Source organism: Clinocottus analis, unplaced genomic scaffold, assembly GCF_023055335.1.
Source record: "Clinocottus analis isolate CAN_PGR_092001 unplaced genomic scaffold, fCliAna1.0.p SCAF_6, whole genome shotgun sequence".
Lineage (NCBI taxonomy): Eukaryota > Metazoa > Chordata > Actinopteri > Perciformes > Cottidae > Clinocottus > Clinocottus analis.
Window position 1 is genome coordinate 17,246,309 of NW_027176218.1, and position 18,747 is coordinate 17,265,055.

At 42.6% G+C, this 18,747-nt stretch overlaps 1 protein-coding gene across 1 annotated transcript; it reads left to right on the top strand.

Annotated features, from left to right (window-relative positions):
* Positions 1–703: 703 nt before the first annotated feature.
* On the top strand, positions 704–11,909 carry mlycd (malonyl-CoA decarboxylase). Its single transcript, XM_068602535.1, has 5 exons — positions 704–1,303; positions 5,118–5,230; positions 5,687–5,843; positions 6,270–6,422; positions 10,381–11,909. Exons 1-5 carry the CDS (start codon positions 758–760, stop codon positions 10,924–10,926), a joined length of 1,515 nt encoding a protein of 504 aa, XP_068458636.1. The 5' UTR covers positions 704–757; the 3' UTR covers positions 10,927–11,909.
* The last annotated feature ends 6,838 nt before the right edge of the window (positions 11,910–18,747 follow it).

Genomic DNA, 18,747 nt, shown 5'->3' on the forward strand with positions numbered 1-18,747 from the left:
ATCTTTAAATAAAACACATCGAAATAAACAAAAAATAAACAATAATTCATGGACACATGAAAAAAACAAATCAGATTAGAAATGAGTCTTTATTGAAAAAAAAAAAAGACAAAGTATTTTATTATTACACAGTCTGCATCCGATTTCTGAATATGTTTCTAGCAAACAAACAAGTTGTATCCATTCTTTAACCATCAACTCTCTTATCAGTAAATAAAATAAAAACACACTAAGTTGCTGAAGGCACAAAATATGGAAAACTGACCAATATGTTGGAAGTAAGAGCTGTTAAAACAAGTGTAATATTGATTATATTTTTGACTAATGAAAATAACAGAGGACGTCTTTATATTTAATGTGTTACATGGATAAAAGTAATGTCACAAACTTTATTGGCTATAAAGAATGTGAAAGGGTCTTTCTAACTATGTTTTTTTTTTCTAATAAAGGAGATTCAGTTGACTGTCATATTGGGGTAATTGCTATTGCACGGTGTGGTTTTTGATTGCTTTTGTTTAAATATGCAAATTGTTACACTTTCAGTCTTGTGTTGTCTGCATACAACAGAATATAAAAAAAAATAATATATTGTGAATTTCACCTCTTTCACACGAGGGAGTTTTTACCTGTATGTCAAACTACCTGTGATGAACCTTCTGGCTTGTGGTCATGACAGCTGTACTGTCTCTTTAAGAGACCCGGAAGCGGTTCCCTCCTGCGTCTTCACTGGTCGCGTGTCCCGTCCAGAAAGCTGAGCATGATATTCCGTCCTACCAACTGGGCTTTTCGAAGCAGTGTGTGGTGCTGGCGAAGCCGGGCTGTCCTCCAAGCAGCGCCGAAGGCCCCGGACGTCAACGTTTGCCGTTTGTATTCGACCCCAATTCGTGGCGGTGTCACGGGCATGGAGGAGATACTGGCGAGAGTCGTTGCACCGTTACCCACCTACGAAACGAGAGACAAATATCCGCCTCCCCCCGAATCAAACAGCTTGGAGTTCATGCAATTTTACGGAAGTCTTGACAAGGGAGACAAACTCGGCTTCCTGACGAAGCTGTCGCAGGACTTCGGAGTAGACCACAAGGGCGTCTCGGAGCTCGCTTTGAGGCTATTGGACACTCAGCTACGAGACTTGGCGACTATTCTGCAAGTTGAAGACCGGCTGCGATACGGCTTGACTCCTCGTTACAAACAGTTGCTTAACTATATAAGCAGGGTCGAGGGGGGTGTAAAGTTTCTGGTGGACCTCCGAGCCGACGTGCTTGAAATAATGTCATCTAAAGCTAGCGAGAGCCCGCACATAAGGGTAATTCATTTGTTTACATTATCTACGGATGCTCGCATGAGCCAAGCTGTGCGTTTCGCGTTTTGACAGTGTGACGTCTCAGATCCGAACAGCTGAACCTTAATGTTCAGTCATTTGAAGACCGTGTATGTTCTATATTTCAAAAGCATCAGCAGTGGGCTGAGTATAGCTGATTACGCAACTCACCCCCTCACTGAGGCACTCTGGCTCCTATCACATGGCTCACATTTCCTCACAGCTTGTGACGACCTTTGTCCCAGATTACCTTCCTAATCAAACTGGAGGAACTAAATCTGATTTTTTAAATTTATTTATTTCCTCATTGCTTAGGGCGTTTTTACAAATAGAATAATACTACCAAGCGTTTTGGCACAGGACAATGCCAAGCTCAATTTCAGCCCTTCATGTTTTTTTCTCATCTGTGCTGGACCGATCCACCTATTTGAATGCTCTGATGTTAAAATAGAGCCTCCGCTAATATGTAATTTTATACATCAAAAGGCAAGAGCTTCTGTATGTTGAATATAAATCAAGCATTTAATGAATATGCTAAATGATTTCTTTAAAGCAAATATATATATATATATATATATATGAATATGAAAAAAATACACATGAATAAACGTGTTTCATTACGTCACATATCCGCGGCCCCCACGCTCTTTGTACCCTTATCACATCTTTGGCAACTTATTTTAGTAATTTATAAAGCTAGCCTTTTGATTCTCATTATTTAGTCATTCGTATTCAGTCAAATATAATTACAATTGTATAATTCAGTCCAGCATGCAGTCCAATGTGTGCACGAAAACTCCAACACTCAAGTGTAAGAGTTTTCATGCACACCTTGGACTAAGATTGGAATATATTTCAGATGGCAGGCCTGCTGTTATACATTCATGTTCTTTTGTGTGGGTTTGTTCGAGAATTCAAAAACAAACTGTGGGGGCTAATCTCATCCAAGACCTGCCTTGATTTTTTTCTTCCCCAAAACACAACTGTATACAAAGTTAAAAAAAAGGGAATGTGCAGTAGATGTTTTGCTATTGATAAATGCTCACTCACTCAGTGAAGAGAGTAATTTCACAGCTTATAGTTAAAGCCCATCAAAGCCTGAATTTCTATCTGCTGTCTTTCAGCTGTATTTAGTTGCCTAAAAGATGAAAAAGGATTTTTATATATATATATATATATATATATATATATATATATATATATATATATATATATATATATATATATATATATATATAACCTGGACAAAGGTTACAAAACTGTTCTTGATGTTGTTTGTATGTCTAAGTTGGGAAGTGATGCTGCATGAAGTTGTATTCATATATATCTTCAAGTGGCTTACAGCCTGGAGAATTGCATTTTTTTTTGTTATCAAAGGCCATGAGCAGCTCTTTTGTAAAAAAAAAAAAATCAATATAAGCAGTAGCCCTTGTAGTGTGAATATAGATGTAATCTACTAAGAACAAAAACCCACTACCTAGAAAAATCTCCATGACATGTGCCGTCTTTGGATACTGATTGAGTATTAAGTGAAAAATGGCCTTCTTCTTTAACGTCGATATCAATGTTCATGTTTTGTTTGGCTTCGGAATGGAGCTTGATATGGTTTTCAAAGACCATGTCTTCAGCATCGCTAAAGGACAACTGGCCTCTTCTCTGCAGCTCAATACCTATTTGTTTCCTGTTGAGATGTGGTTCAGATGCATTTATTCTCAATAACCAAGGCCTACTGAGACCTTTTGTATCTTAAAAAGGTCTGCGCTACCTACAGTGTATTCTTACTGAGCGCGGCCACCTTGGTCTTGTTGGTGCGCAGCAATCTTTTCTTGTTGTGGCCGGAATTGATTGAGCGAAAAATAGGAAAAGGTCATGGTAAATATGAAGCTTTTAGTACATTTATTGATAGTAAGTGCATTGAAGGGGAGAGGAAAACTTGCTGTCCATAATTATAGATTATTAAAGTAATGGAAGTTTAAAAAAGTGTCAAGGCTGCATGTACGTTGGTTCTTGCAAGAGAGTTGCAATCTACTCTAGTTTAGTGTCTTCTGCTCGGGTAATTGATTTAGTGATGTTCATTCTTATTCATTTGTCCACAAACTGAGTGGATAAAAGATGTGAAGGCGACTCTGAGACATTGGTTTAGTTGGCTCCTTGGGATTTCACAGCATTTAAGTGAGGCTATTTTTTCCCCCACCGACGGACTGCCGGGCTTACAAGTGGCATGCAGCCTACTGGACTAAAAGTATTGACGTACTCTGAGTTTGACCTGTAAAAACCTTGGCAGTCGGTGGTCGTTTGGCCTAGTAGTCTTTCTTCTGGCCACTGCAGTCTACATGGCTCTGTATAATCACAATATACGTAACTCCAGCTCAAGGTAACAGAGGCTCTATCAGCTCACACCATCAGAGCCTCACTGCATTCATACTGCTCCCGTGTCAAAAAAGTATTGCTTTATTTTCTTTCTAATGGAGTGCAGGATGTTTGTCTTTTTCCTTCCCTCCTTTCTTCTGTGACTCTCCTTACCCCAGGCTTCCAATGCTAGACCCTTCCATTTCAAAAGACTTCATCTTTCGCTAGGTCAATGAAATACACATCTCAGTCTGGCCTTCCTTTTGTGTGGGAGAGAATTGGCTACCCAAGGCAGCGGCTGCACTCTCATGGGTTGTTTATCTGCTGCGTTTTCCACAGAAATGCTGGGCTGGGATTACCGGCCATTTCATAGATTATTTCACCTCTGGCAGTTTGTGAGGTTAGAGGAACACAAATAGACACACACATGCACATACACACGCCTACACACAAGTAGTTATGTGTCTTGCTAAACTTTCAAACTTTTGATTTGCTCCTCACTCAACAGAATTTTCCAGTCGGAGAACTATGAACCACGGAGATGAATAATGCAGGCACTAATGCTTCTATGAGGGGTAGACTTTCAAATTTAGTTAGTTTTGGTTTTTATTGCGAATTTCAGCGAGTGGCTTTTATACCATGACTTGAGCTTGTTTGTATTAACTCTTATTATGACTGACAAGCTGACATTAAAGTAAACCCGGAGTGAAGACATTTGAAGGAATAGCCAATATAAGCGGTGTTTATGGGCCTGAGTGTGTTTGTGTGTTTGTGTGCACCGTGCCTGCTTGTTTGTCTGAGATTTGCTTTAAATGAAGTCTGACCTTTGCAGGAGGACAGGCCTGCTTTGAAATGGCAAGTTGTTTATTGAAGTACCTCCTCACACCCATTGCGAGCTCAAACAAATCACTACTCAAAATGTGAAAACATTCAAACAGCATACAAACACCCCGGGGGCCGTGTGTAAGATAGCAGTCTGGAATTGTTTACTGCCGACAGACAAACTTGAGCAACTTGGAAGCCAGTCAAAAAGATAGTGCTTGTAAGTTCTCTCAATAAAATAGGTATATAAGGGTGCTAGGACTGTGTCCCTCCACCTCTTTTAATAGTCTTTTAAAAGTTGTAAATTCTGATAAATTTAGAATGAATTTCCTGGCGTTTCTCCTTCATAAGATAGACAAGCATGACAAAAATCCTCAAAAGCACAGTGTTTAATATAGTGGATCATAACATTTTGTTCTGTACTCATGTAGGATTCATCTGCATACAAGGATTTTTTTTTTTTACAATATATAGTTCCTATTACCACATACAAATGCACCGTCCAGCGTTGGTTTTCCTGATAGACCGGCTGCTGAGCTGCTCAATAAAGGAAAGAATATGGTGTATTTTCAATTATCTGCTGAATGTGGATGTTAATTCTAAACCCTTAACTTGTTTGCTCTCCCAGGACCTGAACGGCACGCTGAAGAGCTTGTTGTCTGAGTGGTTCTCTGTAGGTCTCCTCCGACTGGAGAGAATCACCTGGCAGTCCCCCTGCGAGATCCTGCAGAGGATCAGCCAGTAAGGCCATTTAAGTTCTCTCATACGTCGGTCTTTCCCTCTACCTCATCGCAGTCTCTTCTCATACATTAAAATCATACAGCAATGCAAATTGACCATTTGCTAAACCCATCACCTGAACAGTGATTGTCCAATCGTAGCGTAACGGATGTAGTGGAGTGTTGCAGGGATATTTTTGTAGGTCAAACCAAACAGGGTTTTCTAGAATTACACATGGAAAAAAAATGTTATCATACCAGAGCTGTCTGCTTCAGCTTGAAACATAAAGTTATCCAGAGACGCCATTAAAACCATCTCTCAAAATCTGCCAGCAATAGTTTCTCCATTAACAAAAAAAAGCCGATGTACACTACAAAATGGAGAGCTTAACAGGTGTAGGAACAATAGCTGAAGAGGGTGGCACTTGGTGAACGATTCATTGAAAACTGAAAGACTAACTGTCCGCCCTCTGCACAGGTATGAGGCAGTGCACCCTATAAGGAACTGGGCGGACCTGAAGCGCAGAGTTGGGCCGTACCGCCGCTGTTATGCCTTCACCCACGCCGCCATGCCAGGAGAACCCCTGGTTGTACTCCACGTGGCCCTCACTGAAGACATCTCTGATAACATTCAGGTCAGATAGCAATAGCTGCAGGCTGTTATAATGGTTTGTCTCACTTTACCACACCTTGGGGGATACTTAAACATCTGGGACTTACGACTTTGTTCCTCTTTTCAGCTGACAAATGGATTATTGCTGTGTGAAAAACAATACAGAGATCTTTAAACAGCACAACCCCTCTGGGAGCAGCCTCTACAGCGCTGACTTCCTTTACTTGCTATTTACAGTGGGGAAAAGGTGCTTTTGACAACTCTGCAATTTGAGAATATTCCATGGTGGGAAGTACCGCAACGACATCCGCAGTTTGGCTCCACCCGCTCTAGCATAGCTACAGGAGACTCGCAGCTATGCAGACACACTGAGAATAGGGCTTGTATCTGGACGAGAGATGCGCAATTTGCCCGTGTGACTTGACAGAAGTGTTTGTTTTTCTCACAGTGCATCGTCCGCGAGTTTGCCACGCTCGACTCCGAGGAGGATGTGAATAAGATAAATGCAGCCGTCTTCTACTCCATCTCCTCCACCCAGGCTGGCCTTCAGGGGGTGGACCTAGGCAACTACCTCATCAAGAGGGTGGTCCGAGAACTACAGGTGAGCGCGAGTGGGGCGTGGGATGTAATGTAGCACAAGGGTCAGCGAAATGAGCCGTGGCTGTGGAACAAGGATTGGATGTTGGAGCATTCAAAAGTCTTCAGAAGTGATTCTTGCACTCCATCGTTTCAAACCCCGGCCTCTTTACGAACTCTACGTTGTGTCATCTTTGTGAAAAAAAAACAATCTTATTTCCAAATCAGAATCAGCTTTATATTGTGTGTACATACATACATACCTGGAATTTGACTCCGGGCTCTCGTTGTACATATATACATATTCTATACAATGAACAAGATAAATATAAAAAAAGACATTAAAGACAACAGAATAGTCAGAGTTGTGCAGATGGAGGTGTCTGATTTATTGATCATCAGAGTGACGGTCAGTGGAAAGAAGCTGTTCCTGTGTCTGGTGGTTTTGGCAGACAGTGATGAATAACTTCCAGGGAAGAACATAATGTTGTTCTGATAAAGTTCCTTTATCGAATAATACCTAATTTGATAGCAATATGTTCTGTTTGTTTGGTGTGTATTTTGTGTTGGTGGTTTTACAAACTCTGTGAAATTTAAAGCCATTTAAGCCATTGAACTGTAACAGAATTATTTCAATCTTTTCTATTTGAATTCCTATAAAGACTCGGCTTTGGTAAAACATAAGACCAAAGAGAAGGCGAGGTTATGTAAACATTGCTTATCTAAGTACAAGAACTATGAAGCACATCATCTTATCAATGAAGCTGTAACACCATAGCTAATAATACCTTCACATTTACAGTGCATGGCTACATCTGTTAACTCCTGCAGAGCTCCTCCCCTCGAGTGTAGTAGTGAAGAGTGGTCTTCGTCTGCTCCACAGGGTGTTTCACTTTGTATGACTCACACGCTGAATCCATTTGAAAGGCTTTACGGTGGCCTTCAGGTGCGGCCCAGCTGGCACAGCGTTATTCCAGTGAGAAAGGTAGCTGTGCCAGGCCAGATCTTTTTGTTTGATTGCTTCTCAAAAGTTTTTATTTGAGTCCCGGTGCTGAATCGTAAATATCCCGCTTGTTCTAGCACTTGCTTATACACACATGATTGCGTATACACAGACAGGACTTTATACGCAGGCAGTAATGAAATCTCATCCATCCCTGTCAATAAGTGCAGAAGAGCCCTTCACGTCAGGCCACTCCAGCAAGCTCTTCTTAAACGATTGGATGATTGAAAGGAACATCAGAAGCCACTCCAACAGATGGAAAGTAGCTCTTTACACTGAATCCTCCCAAAACAAATCTGGTTTCAAAGCTTTGAGCTGCTCCCAATTTAGTAATTCAAACAACGGCGCTGTCTTGATTGGTGTGCACTTTTTTTTTATTAATGGCAGCATGCGGTTCAAGTGAGAGCTCAGCTGATGTTGCGTTTTCTGCTACAGCGTGAGGGGCTATTTGTGTCGGAGTGGAAAGCAGGTTATGCTGCCATAACAGCCTTACAGTCGGGGAGTGTTGTCTTCATCAAGCGGTCCACTGACTTGGCCACCTTTGCTCATTCTCCCGTCGTCTTTGTTGTCTTTCTAATGCAACAATAATAATCTAAAACAAGTTGTTCTTTGTAACTTCTCTATGCTGCCCTACAGATATAGTAGGCTATATTTTGTTTCTGTTCATTCACTATTCATCTTTCTATTGAAATCAAAGTATTATTCTCACCAAATTGCATTGCTTTTCTACTGAAAATGTTTTTTGTTTTTTTTTTGCTAGAAATGTTAGCTTTAGCTAAGGTTTCACTCGATTAGCACATCATGTATAGTTGCTGTTACTTGACGGCTAGTAATGTTGATTATTAAAATGAAATACCAAGTTCGACGATTCGTCAGCAGCTCGTGATAAATCAAAAATCACAGTGAATTTAGTTTTAGCTGGCTATTTCACTAACTAGCTTTCTTTTGGTACCAATCCAGATCCATATGAAGAGAAGAATTTAATACATACGTATAGCATGAGAGTATTAACATCGTACAACAGATTCCAAAAAGGCAGATTTTGGTTGTAAGATACAGAATTTGGGCTTTGTAACGCAGTATAAAATACTGTTTTGAACGTGTACTTTTCAATGTGTCTTCAGTTCCTTTTTTGGACGCTTTCTTATACAAAGCACTCCATCAGTGCAATTAATGATGACCCTAACGGGAGTCAAACGCCTGACCCCAACAGTGTAAACACAATGCTCTAACCCTGACGCTACTGGAGGACACAACACAAACCTGGTGTGTGTCGAGGGCTCGAGGGCTTGGCTTCCTGACAGGGCTTTATGTAAAGGTGAAGAGAAGAGAGTCACAGCCACAGAGGGGCCACTATGATGATGGATAGATGATAGAGTGGAAAAGAAAAGGTCACAGCCGTGATTTAAGATGAAGGGAAGAGGTCTTGCTTGTCTTTGTAGATTGGCCCCTCGAGCACAGGTCTGGCACTGCTCCTTCTTTTTTCTCTGTATGCTTTCCTCCCTGTTCCTTTTTCACCTTATTTCCACTCTTTTCCATCCTCCTCCTCCTCCTCAGTCCCTTGGGAGCACCCAGTACTTAAAAGTAGAAGTTGGAGTGAAGAGGGCAAGCTCAGGATACAGTGAAGTAAGAAGAAACATAAGGGAAGAGTCGGCGGAGCGTCGAAAGTGAGAAGGCGTGATCCTGAAGTGAAGGGGAGGGCTAAATCAAGGATGATGAAAAGAAAACAATGTCACAAAGCAGCGTGTCCCTCCAGGAGTTGTCTGACACTTCCACTTTTATCTGCAGCGACTTTCACTCGTCTGCCTGCCACATCGCTCAGTCACTTATCAACCCAGACGCCCGAGTCAGGTGATGGGCAGAGAAAAGGGGGAGGGGGACTCATGAGATGTGTGGGCGGGTGCTGTGTGGTCGAGACATGGTGGAGAGGCGAGTGAGGGAAGAGGACAGGTATTAAAGGTGAGAGTGCAAGGGACTGAGGACGTATAATAAGAGGGAGGGAGAGGGGATCATCCATCTCCATCAGCAAGGCAGGGTCGTGACGCAATGGAGTTGATTTGTAATGCCGCCCCTGTCTGAGGAACTGAAGGCTGCAGACTGAGCGCAAACCAAAAAAAATGTTGTTTTGTATTGTGATACCGAGGCAGAGTGTTCATCTCCCTTATTTCCAGCGCTGCAAAGTGTGTGCCCCTGCCTTCTACTGAAGATCAAATCTCTGCCGCCTCTCGTCTGTTTTCTTTTACACCATTACTGTCTTCTCATCCCTTTCTCAGCTTTCACTTTTGTTTTCCTCTCTTCATGGTGGTTAAAGCAAGTTGAGGCAATTTTCCTGCTTGCATGCAAATGATTTTGAGACTTTGTGTTTCAAAATATGAGATTTAAAAAAAGAATATTTTTTTAAACCTTAAATGCATGAATGTTTTGCCAAACATTGCTGCATACCTTTTTATATTAGGTCTTTAGAGACCCGGTCCATATTAAACAAAGATTGGGCTACACTCTAAAATAGCATTGCTCCTGAACGTTTTTTATAAAAGTACCTTTCAAAAATACTAAATTGGGAACATCTAACATGGAAAGGAACTTGAAAAAGGTGTGTGTGTGTGTACACACACACACACACACATACACACACACACACACACACACAATCTTCCGTATCTGCTGAGGGACCATACACAAATGAGTTAGCTCAGTATACATCTGAGCTAACACTGTCATATGCTTGCTTCAGTTCTGCTATTGGCGTTCCTGGACTTCAGTTGCAGTCACAAAAAAATATGCTCCAACATCTAAAAAGTGCTGCTCTGCAGGGGAAAGAAGGTGTCCTTGCATACCGCCGGTCTCTGAAGACCAAGAGTTCGGGGCCGAGTGTTATAGACGGGGCCGTATTCACAGTTTGGAGCTCCCTGAGAACACTCTCACAATGTTTGTGAATACGCGTCTTAAATCCCCCATCCCTACCCCTCATGTCTTCCAGAGCGAGTTCCCTCACATGGCCCAGTTCTCCAGCCTGTCTCCGATCCCGGGCTTCTCCTCCTGGCTCCAAGGTCTGCTCAGCCAGTACAAGAAGGAAGGCCGGGGCTCTGATCTCCTCTCTGAGCAGGAGTGGAAGGAGGTGGAGCAGGCCACCGACTCGGCCCCGGGGTCCACGGCCATCGAGGCCCTCCGCAAGCTGTTTGCCACCAGCGAGTGGACGCATTCCGAGCGCCTGACGCGCGTCCTGGAGCCCGTCCTGATGCGCCTCTGTGCCTGGTACCTCTACGGGGAGAAGAGACGAGGCTACGCTCTCAACCCGGTGGGCAACTTCCACCTGCAAAACGGCGCCACCATGTGGCGGCTCAACTGGAACGGCGACACCAGCCCCAGGGGCGTGGCAAACTCCTGCGGGATCATGGTGAACTATCGGTACTTCCTGAACGAGACGTCTAAAAACAGCGCGCTTTACCTGCAGAACAAGGTCATCGCGGCGTCGGAGCAGGTGCTGGGGCTGGTGTCCCAATTTCAAAAGAGCAGCAAACTGTGAGAACGAGACGAGGACGAACCCACGACTACAAATCTGCGAGTAGATGGCACTCGATGCCGTCAGTATATGCTAACTGACGAATTTAATGATGTAACATTTGGCATATTGTTAAAACTGCTTCTCAAACACCACTGAATGGACGTTGGCTGATATTTTTTGAATTGAAATTAGAGCATTTCTCACATCCCGCCGTCTGCATGTAGTGCATGAGTTAGGCTTCCTGCCTCATTGGGTTTCTGGTTGAAGCTGTTTGATATTGTGTAAGTGGCTCTCAGGCTGAGAGACTGTAGCTAATGAAGCACGAGGCATCTATCAATGCTTTGCCATGTTCTTGGATAACAGTGTGTGTAATGGTGGAACAGGAGCAATGAGGGAGTGCAGCTACTGGAATAAATGACGTTTAGATTCTTTCATTTGGCTGAACTGTCTCACTGCAAACGTGTTGATGAATGGGAGAGAGTTGGATTGTGTCTTTTTTTTTTTTTTTTTTCTCGGGAAGGATTTAAATAGGGTTATACACACCTGGTTATTCGCACTAAAGCTCAATACACTAAAGGCATGAAATGAATAAGTAGAGTTGTTTCATTTTACATAACTCAACACAGTATTTTTTTTTTTTTCTTCGTCGAATGTTCTCATTCTGATGCACTGGACTGGACACTTTTGGTGCTTGATTCACATGACTTAATTTTAAAAAAAAAATAACAATAATTTTGCCTTCTCAGATACACACTCGCTCACACACACCACCGACATCTCCAGAGAGCCATCGCTGATGTTCTAACTGCTCTGTACAGGTGCCAAGCAGGGCTCATCCCAGCCCACACTCCATTGTTGTGAAATAATATATCACAGCAAGTTGACTGTGAAATTACATTTTCTCTCTCCAAGGAGCCAAACTTTCTTTTAGTTTTTTTTTTTCCAACACCATCTGTAACCCCCCCCACCCCCTTCCCTTCCTGTTTTTTTTTCTATATTCTCTTCCTGTGCTGCTCTGTGTCCTAGAAACTAATGGAGTGGGAAATAAAGTTAAAGTAAATGGTTAGATTGATGGCGTTCAGTTATGAAGGAAGGGGGAGGAGAATAAAAAGGACAGTTGTTTAAAGGATGCCCTTGACAGACGGTATAAGTGTCTCTGGAGACAATAAGAGACGCGTGCGCGCGTGTGTGTGTGTGTGTGTGCACATATAAGAGAGTGACACTGTCACGCCATCTCAGTGGAGTATGGTGCACACGTACATGGGTTGCCAGGGAAACAACTATGAGATATGCCACGCTCCTTGCTGCCGTGTTTGGAGTAACTGCGAGCGAGAAACAACCAATGGCAGCGACCGTGCAGAGCGCTTTGAGTTCGAAGTCCAGCAGTTTTTTTTAAATTGACCTTTTTTAAAGTATATTATGTCGTACGGCGAATGTAATTACTTTTTGATAGCAGTCAGTCAGGTGTTTCCCGTTGGAAGAGTAAGAAGACAAATAGCTCACACACTGAGCAGTTCCAGCACTGAAATATGATTTATGGACGCATGGGATCCCAGTGAATGAAATAAAACCAGCCTCTTCTGTGGATGCTTATGAAGACGGGGCCACTTTTGATGCATTGAATGTCGCTAATTTGAAAATGGGATCTGAATAATGACTTCAACCTGTGATCTGTAATCAAATGGCGGTAAAATTGGAGAGCCAGGTCCAAGCTTTTTGTAGATAAATGTCCTGGCACATATTCTGATCACTGACAGTTTGATATTGGCGTAGTGTGTACTTAACCCAGTCTTCATTTGGATCTAATCAGATTGCAGTTTTGTCACATTTTCAGCCCAGCACATGTTGATAATGGATTCACCGCCGAGTTCAATATTTTACTGCTCCTTTTGTCCGGCATGTCTTCAAGCCAATACTTTCCAAAAAAAGCAGCAGAAGACATGATTACAATTGATTAGAAACTGTCTGGTTAGGAAATTCATGCCTCATCTAAAAATAACTCTGTAATTCATTCGATCCAATTATTTATTTATTTATTTAAGATGGGGAGTGCATGTGTGCGTGTCGGTGCTGTATTTCATTTCTTGTCTCGCATTTGGAGGAAATTGCCTTACAAATGGAGCTAATCCATTTTTTACAGATCACAGTGGCCAGTCGGAGAGGGATGGTGTGGTGTGTGGCCGTGGCATTTCCATGTTCTAGTTCACTCTGATAAGGTCTGAGATATAACAGCGTTTGGTCTTCATCTGTACAGAAAGTTTGAAGCACAACTATTGAACTGGATCGTAACACTGATAAACTGGGATCCGTTGCATTCCAATGAGTTAGAAAGTTGGCAATAATACAAAAAGCAGAAAGTGGGCGAGAGCAAAGCGGTATTTCAAAAAACACTTGAACAGTTAATTGGATATACTGTCGTTGGAAACGATTTCTATAGATTCATTATGTCACTGAGCCGCAAAAATCCATCTGGTCGTGTGTTTGTCCCAAATGAAATGCTTCAATCGCACGTCATTTCACTGAAGTGCGTGAATGTATTAAATGGTATAGAGGATAAATGTTGGCACAGGACACAAGCGAACCCATTCCGACGCAGTCCAACATTCCCTGTGATCAATGCGCCGCCGAGGAAAACATGGAGCGTGCCAACGCGCCAAACCAGATTTATTCGACTGGGGGCATCCTCAAAGGCAAATATGGCAGGAAAGAAATGTCACAAAAGGACAACAAAACAAGAATGTAATTCATTTTTGAGATTCAAACATGATGGAACAACTCTTACTGCATCGTCCATGTTAGTTGCATTTTGGAACAATCACATTGCTGCCAGCGTACAGTGAGCTGTGACCTTTGCCGAGTACTAAGGAAAAGATTCATTGTTACTTTTTATTGCAATACAAAATCCACTGAACCTCAGCTACACTTAAAGTAAACATGTGATTTGAAAGATTAAAGAATTTTGACTCAATAAGCAACAGCCAAAGACAAAGCTTGAGGGAAAAAAAACACCCTTTAACATTGTTATTAAGAATTTAACCCTCAGAAATACTAATCTGTTTCATCAGGACTGTGTGGGTGCAGTGGGATTTGATTAACACTAGCCAACAAAAAAAATAATCTGCCATCATATTTTCATTTATATGTTGCAAAATTACAGATTGGTGATCAAAAGTATGTGACATCCCCTTTTTCCCCACCAGAATCCAGACCACTTCAAACTGATAAGAAAAGTGCAAATGAATGCGCATGGACAGAAGTCTCTTCTGTGAAATAACCGAAAGAGCTTCAACTTTGGCAGAAGACAGATAGATGCTTATTGGAAAAATATTTCTAGGCACTCTGGTCATTTATACAACCTGAAATTCCATTATATGAAAACTCAGACATTTGGGTTTATTGAGTTTTAGATGGGTGCTACGGTGCAGTTGCTTGCTGCTATATTAATGGTAAATACAACTACTGACCAAGTTACTTTTCAATGAAGCAAAGTCAGTAAAGTGTATCTCGTGTGTTAATATGAAAGAGTCACTGTTGTGGCTCACATAGTCAATGCACTTGCTGATGTGTAGATTTTTTTAGGGCATGAGTTCAGGTTGAAGGATGTGTCTGCTGAAATTGTATAGGGTGTGGCATTTTATTGTAACACTTTCTCCTGACATTTGAGGAAAATCAATGCATCCCGCTTCTTCGGCTTGAGTCATTTTTTATGATGAGGACTTTTACACACATTTTCGAAATGTCATTGTGTGTTCTATTCACAGCAGTGTTTGCCGGTAAGTGATGATGTGTGAAAAGTGGGATTTTCAGTTAAAACTGAAGCGAGAGGGGAAAAAAAAAAAAAACTTCCTGAGGGCTGGTTTTACCTGCAGGCTATTGACTTATCTCTATGTGTGTGTGCGTGTGTGTGTGTGTGGGGACAGTTCATCCAAGTGTGTTAATTCATTCTTCCTGGTTGCTGTCGCTGGCCCTCCTTCATGCTTCTCACCTCAGATCATCACCATTCTCCACCTTCTCCGCCCCTTGGTAGCCCGACCCTGCACCCACCACCCATCCAATCCTTTGGTATGTCTTCAAAGGGCTTCACGGATTTACAAGCAATCAGGATATACACGTACACACACGTTCCACATGTACATAGCCACACACACACACACACTCTTGCAGGGATACGCGCTGCCTTTTGAATCGACCCAATTTTTTGGTGCAAGACGTAACCTTTAGAGGGCAGCAGAGTTTCATTCGGATTGAATTGTCAGACAACGAGCGCATACAGATACTTCCCTGATGTGTTGGCTGGCCACACGCACACCACCTTCCTTGCTTTTCTTAATTCCCGTACCTCTCTCTCTCTCTTCAAGCACACCTTTCTGCCTTTCTTTCCTCTGTTATCCCTTTCAGCTCACCCTAACCACCCATTCTGCCCCAGTTGCGGAGCGAGTTGGAGATTGACAGATCTGCTATATCTGGTTATAGGCTGTAATTAAAACTAATTTAGCTTGCTGATGGCATTTTACGCCAGACCCCCACGCCCCTTCCCCCTCTTCATCCATTGCAATTAGTCAGTATTAGCTGACCTGACGTCTTGTATCAGATTAGGTTATTGAATGAAAAAGAGGTAAACAGGCAGAGGGAGTGGTGGCATCACCCGAGGGTGAAAGCCACTCCAGGCATGATACAGCTGCCAGACAGATTGAAATGAGAGTGTGAAAGCTCTCTCTCCCTGTCTCCTTCCCTCTCATGCGCACACATGCACGCATACGTTCAAACGCTCACTAACTGTCCACTGACTGAGTCTCGCGGTTCCCTAAATCACTCAGACAGTGTTTCAGAAAACGCTGAACAGAAGTTTGAGAGCATAACGTTGGCTCTGTGACTGAGTTCATTGATCAGGTAAACAGATTGAGACGCAGAGGTGATGATCATTCACACACCACCCTTCACTTGTCCTTCTCTTCATCCTCTGCCCTCGATGTCTGGACCACCTGGAAATTTCTGCAAACATGTCTGTCAGTCTTGCTGCTAATATAAAGTCCCCCCCCCCCCCCCCTACTGTGCATGAGTCACATTTCTCAAACTTTTGACAGTTGGGAGACAAAGCAGATGTTGAGAGGTTTAACAAAGCAGATGCTCTGACACAAATTGTTTGTACTTGCTGTGTGTCTTCTTTAGGCAGAGTTTAGTTGAATAAGTGAAGGGCGATATACACTCTTGCAGCTACAACTGCGGCTGGCCACGCAGTTTGATCGACGGACTCCTTTTGGTTTACGCTTCCCGTGCCTTTTCCAGACGTCAGAACAGTAGGGGGCGCAACGACCTGCACACCGACGTTCACCGATATCTCCCTCCAGGGATTTACCTCCATCTGCGTGTCCTTATACTCCGTCAGACGGGTTTTATAAATGCTCATATTTGCGGACCTCTTCAGCCAAACGTTCTTCAACGGGATCCATTGTTTGTGTTCCTGCTGTGGCTTTTAAAAACAGCGGTATTATGCTATGAAACCGGACATGCGAGACTCAGAAAGGACACGGTCAGCGGGCCAATCACAGCCTTGTGGGCTGCGAACGGCTCGCGTAGCTTTGTCGGATAATCAGGAATTTTGAGCGACGCACGCAAGATGGCTGATGGGACTACGCAGGCGGGCACATGCGTGTCTTGCGTGTCTTGCGTGTCTGCGTAAAACCCGCGTATAAATGACCCTTTACTCTTCTGGGTAGAAAACCATCTTTAAAAAAAGAAGAAGAAAGAAAACCAAGATGTAATATTTGCAATTTAACAACACAATGGCACAGTCATTGGTCAGTTATCTCAGAGAAATATTTTCATTCTTTTCCATTGCCAGGTTAATGTGTCCCAGAATGTAACAAGCGCCAATTACCTGATGTAGTTGCATACTTTATTAAAACTGAAATTATTAACACCATCTACATTAAAAGTTATACAGCCATGTCAGGGGCTGTATTCAGGCTGTACCAAACACGTTGGTGCTTTAACCTAAAATATGCTAATAACCAGCAGATAACATGTTCAATATCTTCACATCTTATTTTGGTGGTGAGCACGCTAACGTTAGGTAATAAACACTTAACACAAAGATCAATGTCATTTGTTTTGCGGATATTTGGTCAAAAAGTATTAAAGAAACTGACAGTTTGATCAGATGAATGCTCTAATAAATTGTTGTTAATGAACAACCAAAGTTATTACAACTCATCTTGAGATGTACGAATTTTCATGAAAATCCATCCAATAGCTGACAAGACATTAGACAAATCACAAACGTCAACCTGATGATGACACATGATGAAAAGTCCGGGTATCACCAAAGCTATAACAATTCATCTTTGGGGACCATGTCTGCACAACGTTATCATCGGCAATCTATGCAATATTTTGGTCTGGACCAAAGCGGTCAAGTCGACTGACTGACAGGCTGAACCTGCCGCGAGTGTGGCTAAAAAGAAAGAATAGTGAAAATGATGCAGCAAAGGCAAAGATATTCTGACTTTTAATATTAGTGAAGCACCAAAAACATCTTTTAAAGTTTGTAACGCATGCTTTCTTTTATTTACATATCGTCTTCAAGCCCAAACTCAGATGACCCTGATGACATCACTGGTGGTTTTTTTTGGCTTCTCAGACTTGACTATAAGCTCCTTCACAGCTCCAGAAGATATTATATTATTATGTAGGAGTCTCTTAAAGGCCAAAAAAAGATCAGAATCCCTTGTCTCTTATTCATATTAGTAAAATCATATTTTAGGATAATTTATGAAATCATGCTACTCATCAATGTTTTATTAAAAGCTCACAGGTGTGATATTCATACTCCATATAGTTGAAACCTCCTAATTCATCTTTAATGGATTCAGCTTGTCTCTTTAAAAGATTCCTTTATTTGATTAAATATACAACACATGCCGAGAGAGACAGAGACAAAGAGAGAGAGAGAGACTTTTCTTCTTACTTTTCTTCTCTTCCACTGACAAGCTGAGTAATGAGTCAATGGCTTTTCCTGTCAACACGGTTTGTCTTTTACAGTCACTGCGTGCATCCCAGCGACCCATTAAGCCCATAGACCTCCTCTACACTTTCAGTCTCGCTCATGCGTCTGCAGAGTTATCTTCAAAAATCGCTTTCCTCCATTTCCCTCCCTCAGATCGGCTCGCAGCGCACTCGCTCCGTCTCGACTCTGTGTCTACCTCGCCTTCACCCAGAGCTGCATATTGAAAGGATACGTGGTCGCACTTCATGAAGCTGCGAGTCTCATTTAAATAGATGCAGCAGCTGGGCTGACACGCGAGCCTCGCCTCGTGAATCCGTGCGCCTCTTGCAACAGCAGAGAGCGGGGAGAGCGGAAGCCGACAATGGTGTCACAAATTGCGTTTTCTTATTTTCACTCCGCTGATTTATTCCCTTCCTGTACTGCGCTGCCACCCATCAACACCCCACTACCACGGCACCCACACCCGTCCGCCACTCCCCCATCCTGTTTCCCGTCCCGTCCTATCCTCTGGAGCGGAAGGCCTGTGGCTGTGGTAATGAGGAAGGTTAATTGGCCTTGCTGTGTCTTTAGGAAGCTGGATAGTGACGATAACAGTGTGAGGAGCCTGCTTACCCTCTGCTGTTCTCACATAATCGGAAATCCTCCCAACCGAGAGTCGCCTTTGTCGAGGCAGCGCGCCGACAAAAAGAATACTTTCCACGTGGAAACTTTCATACACACTGACACCTTTCACGCTATTCAATTACTCAGGGTCACATTCTGATACTGCATGCCGTCAGAAAGCGGAGTTGATTTGCATTTCCAGGGAATGATAGCATAAGTTAGGCACACAAAAA

Coding starts and splice junctions, on each gene's coding strand:
- mlycd (XM_068602535.1), top strand. CDS start 758: ATGATATTCCGTCCTACCAACTGGGCTTTTCGAAGCAGTGTGTGGTGC. Junction 5,231..5,686: donor ATCCTGCAGAGGATCAGCCA/GTAAGGCCATTT, acceptor CCCTCTGCACAG/GTATGAGGCAGTGCACCCTA. Junction 5,844..6,269: donor ACATCTCTGATAACATTCAG/GTCAGATAGCAA, acceptor TTTTTCTCACAG/TGCATCGTCCGCGAGTTTGC.